The 5000-nt window shown below is 43.8% G+C and overlaps 1 protein-coding gene and 2 pseudogenes across 1 annotated transcript; all 3 read right to left on the reverse strand.

The window, feature by feature from the left end:
* The window catches only part of LOC138011196 (uncharacterized), a 3106-nt pseudogene extending 1728 nt beyond the window's left edge, over positions 1 to 1378 (reverse strand).
* A 318-nt stretch (positions 1379 to 1696) lies between these two features.
* LOC138011197 (uncharacterized) lies at positions 1697 to 2936 on the reverse strand (annotated as a pseudogene).
* Positions 2937 to 3358: 422 nt separating this feature from the next.
* On the reverse strand, positions 3359 to 4168 carry LOC138011198 (uncharacterized). Its single transcript, XM_068858158.1, has one exon. The coding sequence runs from the start codon at positions 4166 to 4168 to the stop codon at positions 3359 to 3361; it is 810 nt and encodes a 269-aa protein (XP_068714259.1).
* Between the last annotated feature and the right edge of the window lie 832 nt (positions 4169 to 5000).

Consider the following 5000-nt stretch of genomic DNA (forward strand, 5'->3'; position numbering starts at 1 on the left):
AGGGTCACTGCCGAATCGGTGGTTGGTCTCTGGTGTCAATTGTATGGGTAACAAGGCCAATACGCCTTAGTTCTTCAGGAGAGGTGGCAAAATTGTGCACAGTATTCATTTATGAGCAATAGAAGTTGTGCTTTCTCTGATGGCGTCAAGGTGGAATCACTCAAGTCTAGTGGAACTTCCGTTTCGTTCTGGTAACTGGGATCATATTTCCTAGTGGAACCTGCGTCACTATCCTCTGGGGTGAAGCAGCTGGTGTGAAGAATCCCATAGTCGAACATCGATAAATGGTAATAGGTCGACTTGCAGGGTTTAAAAGACAATATGGAAAAGCGTTCTCCAACAGACTAACCGACTGAGTAGCGCTACCAACATGATACCGTGCGAGCAACTTCAAGCTTGGCTCAATAAGTCCAGTAGTCCCAGAAGGAAGCAAGTGTTTATGGGGTACTGGAATAACTGACTCCGTTAGCGGAGGTAGAATGTATGTTACATGAGCATGCACTGTTACTTGTTGGTAAAGTTGGAAACTACAAGTAAGCCTGTTGGAGTTTAGTGAGATAGGCTCTTTGCCCAAAAATGTGACGGCGTGGTTCTGCATATCAATTACCGAACAATGTGACGACAGAAAATCCCTTCTGAGTATGCCAGGGTAAGTAAGCTGTTCGATAACTAATGATTCAAAACTATACGAAACATCAGCAAAAACGAAAGTTAATTTGGCTATTCCTTGTACAGGGAGTTGTTCTCCGCTGACCTTTTGTATATACAGCAATGGCGCAGGGTCTAAATGTACAAGTGGCGATATTCTAGCAGAAAGATAGCTACTAACAGCTGTTACAGACGCTCCGGTATCGATTAACATAAAATGGGGGGGAGGCAACCCAAGTGGATGACTATTACATGGGTCTTGACTAGGGGAAGGTTCCCTTTCCATCGAAGCTATTTGTGGAGTAACCCCATCAATATCAAAATAGCTCTCAGCTATGGCCATATCTGCTGCTGTCCGTATCGCATAATTTATGTGCCTCTCTATGGGTACCTACGCCTATGTGTCCTAAATCATCACTACGCAAAACGTTGGATTTGTGTGTTGTAATATTACGTCTAGAAAAACGAGAACTGCTATCTAATTGATTCGAATGATTTGCCTTCTGTACCTGTTCTAACTGAAAGTCTATAGTGCCTAAATTTGGGAAATACTATTAGCATCCATCATATGCTTCAGTTTGATCACCTTGGCACGCATCAAATACTTACCTATTTTGACAAGTTTGATCATTGGTGTCCCTTCTAGCTGAATAATGTACGTCTTCATGTTGGCCAATATCAGAATGATCACTCCGGCAAACATCAGGGTGGGATGAGGGAATTTCACCATCATCACTTTGGGAAAGCTAACATTTTTACTGTCATCACTCCACCAAACATCCGAGTGGGAAAATTCAATTTCTTTATCGTCACTTTGGAAGACATCAAAGTGGAAACCTACATTTTTACTGTCATTACTCCGTCGAACTTCAGAGCGGGAAAAAATCAATTTCTTTTTTGTCACTTTGCAAGACATCAAAGTGGAAACCTACATTTTTACTGCTATCACTCTGGCAAACTTCAGAGGGGAAACCATTAACTTCATTAACTTGGGAAGCATGCGACTCAACATTTTCCAAATTATCTTCATTTATGACGTCATTGCTTGTTAAAAATTCGGATCTGGTTGAAAATGTCCAGAGTTAAGGATCCTCGGGTCACTGTTTCGCTGGTGACAAGAACGTCAGGTGTGCTGTATTCTCTGGCAGAAACTACAAATTGGATCTCCCTCCATACTTCGAAAGTTTCGCCCATATGATTGGAATGCGGGGCGCCAGCCAGCCTGGCCACTTGCCGTTGGTGGTCCCATAGTTGAGGTGATTGCTCTACCCAGGGTTTGGCTTGCGCCTGGCCATTAGGCCTGTTTGGGGATACCCAGTCGCGACCTGTTGTTGTTGTTTTTGTAATTGGGACATCTGTTTCAACAGGATCTCTAAGCCCATCTCTACTGATGGTCCACTACTTGCAGCGACAACCACAGGTGGTTTTGGCTTGCTCATTTTTTAAGAGAAATTGCTTAAGATGGTTTCCAATTGGCACACCACCGATTGGTCCTGGCACTCTCCCTGGCGCTTCTTCTTTTTTTTTTTGGGACCCACTGGTGTGCGGTGATGACATCTTTAATTCTTGCTAGGCTTTCTGCTACATGGAAAGTGTTTGGGCATTGCAGAGATACATAGGCTTGCAAGTCGCCCTGCAGGCCATCAATGAAATATCGCATTGAATCCTCGTCCAAAAGATTTAATCGTTTACAATGCGGCGTAATATCAGCCACATAACTATCGAGGGGTTCATTTGAAAGTTGCTTGCAGGCACCTAATTGTTGTAATAAAATCCACTTATTCGTCCTGGCTATAAAACGTTCATGAAAAACGTCTTTTAAACAATCAAAATCATCCTTAATGTCAGGTGATAAATTTAAGTACCAGGTGCTGGCAATGCCATGCAAATACAAGGGAAACGCACTTAATTTAAGTGAGATGGTCCAATTAATCTTAACTATCTGCTCATAAAAGTCTGAGCATTCTCCTGCGAATTCATTTGAATTTCCACTGAAAAACTCGGGTTTTAAGTCCGAGTCTTAATGCTTTCATAACTTTCCTTAAAGTTCTAATGCATCTCTCCCACACTCCGCCATGGTGTGAAGCAGCCGGTGGATTGAATTTCCATTTAATTTCTTGCTGCAAGAGGAATTCATGGATCTGGTTCTGGTTCCATTCTTGGAGCGCCTTCCGTAGCTCTTTCTCGCCTTTAACAAAGTTTCCTCCGTTGTCGGATCTTATTTTCTCTGGCCTTCCTCTTCCAGCGATGAAGCATCGAAGGGCGTTGATGAACGATTCTGTATCCATAGAGTGAACAATCTCGATGAGGACAGATCTTATCGTGAGGCATGTAAACAAAGCGCCATACCTCTGGCCGGTTGTTCGTCCACGGCGCACTGTGAAGGGACCAATCAAATCTACGCCAACATATGTAACTGGTGGCTTTGAAGGCGTGACACGATCTTATGGCAAACTGGCCATTTTCTGTTGCATTACAGAAGCTTGGCGGCGCCGACAGCTGAAACACCTGTTGATAATGTTGCGGACATTACATCACGCTCCCAGGATACAATACTTTTGCCTGATAAGTGATAGAGTGTACTCGATTTCAGAGTGGGCTGAAGTGCGATGGAAGTATTCAATAATCAGCTTAGTGACATGGTGCCTTTTTGGAAGAATAATGGGATGTTTGGCATCATTTTCTATTGGTGCGTGTTCCAATCGTCCTCCTACACGTAGGAGTCCATTTCCAAGAGTGGGTCTAGTTTGTAAATGCTGCTGTTCCGGTTTGCTGTTTCTCGAGTGTCATTGCCGACGCCACTTAAACTAGCCAACTCATCCTTGAAGGTTTGCTTCTGGATGTATTTAATGATTTCATTTTCAGCTTCATTAATTTCGCTGATGCTAAATGGTGTAATAATACTATCATCAGATTGGAGCTTGATGGTTTTGTTTGTGTTGCTGTGCTGACTTCGGTTTCGCAAAATATTTTTGTAGCGCAATACCCATGCTATAATCTTCTTTAGCCAGGACCATGACGACATATTTTCCATTGCATTGCCAATGTAGTCGCAGGAGACGCTTGCTTTGTTTGCAAATGTTTCAACTCCCTTCACTTCTGGGTCGTTATCGGGGATCTCGCTAAGGTTCTCCGGTCTTGGCGGCCATGACTGCTCCGCTTTCTTTAGCAACGGTGGTCTTTGCTTCGAGCGTTTATTCATTAACAGCTCATCTACTGTCATTCCTCTGGATGCTTCGTCAGCTGGGTTGAGCATACTCTCAACGTATCTCCACTGCGCAGCTGAAGACTGGTCTAAAATGGCCGATACGTGGTTGGCAACAAAGATCTGAAATCTCTTATCTTTGTTCTCTATATAGCCAAGAACGCATGTGCTGTCAGTCCAAAAGGTAGAGCTGTGAACAGCCATGTCGACCTCTTGTTTGATCATGCCGTCCAGCCTTGTTGCTAAGACTGCCGCTGACAATTCCATTTGTGGGATCGTCATTGCCTTGAGAGGTGTCAATCTGGACTTTGCCATAATTAGCAAACAGTGAACTTCACCGTATATATGGGTTTGGCGAAGATATGAGACAGCTCCGTAGCCTTGGCTAGATGCATCAGAGAAATGGTGGAGCTCGCATCGTTGTATGTCTGAGCAGTTTGGCCATTTACAGCATCGCGGAAGCTCAAACTGTTCCAGTTTGGGGAGTTCCTTCTGCCAGGATTGCCATTATTGCTTGCAGGGTTCAGGAATCTGATCGTCCTGTCAGAGCCCCCTGAAACACAAGTCTTGTTGAATTGCTTTAGCGGGTAGTATGCACGGTGAAACAAAGCCAAGAGGGTCGTAGACCGAGCAAATGATGGACAAAGTTCCTCTTCTTGTGATCGGTCTATCTTTTCCAGCGATTTTGTGGCTGAATGTATCCTTCTGTACATTTCATTTTACGCCCAGAGCTCTTTCTGTGCGTGCTAGATTGTTGCTTAAGTCGAGATTCTTAACGAAAGGTGCTCTTTAAATTTTAGGAACGCAGCTGATTACATCTCTTGAATTCGATATCCATTTGAGACAAAATTCTCCTTTGGATAGCATTTCACGGAGTTCTCCCACGAGACGAATAGCTCCAGGATTTGTGGCGACTGATTTCAATCATCAACGTAGAATTTTGGTTTAACAGTCTCTACTGTGATTGCATCAAAGACTGCCTTATTATCTTGTGCGGTTCTCTTCAAGGCGAAATTTGCGCAGCTGGGGATGAGGCACCACCAAACAGATGAACTAACATTTGGTACTCTTCAGGATCTTTGTTCAGATCGCCGTCTGGCCACCACAAAAATTGCAGATAGTCACAGTCGCTAGGGGGTATTTGAAC

The sequence above is a fragment of the Montipora foliosa genome, chromosome 7, assembly GCF_036669935.1.
Source record: "Montipora foliosa isolate CH-2021 chromosome 7, ASM3666993v2, whole genome shotgun sequence".
In the NCBI taxonomy this organism is placed as follows: Eukaryota; Metazoa; Cnidaria; class Anthozoa; order Scleractinia; family Acroporidae; genus Montipora; species Montipora foliosa.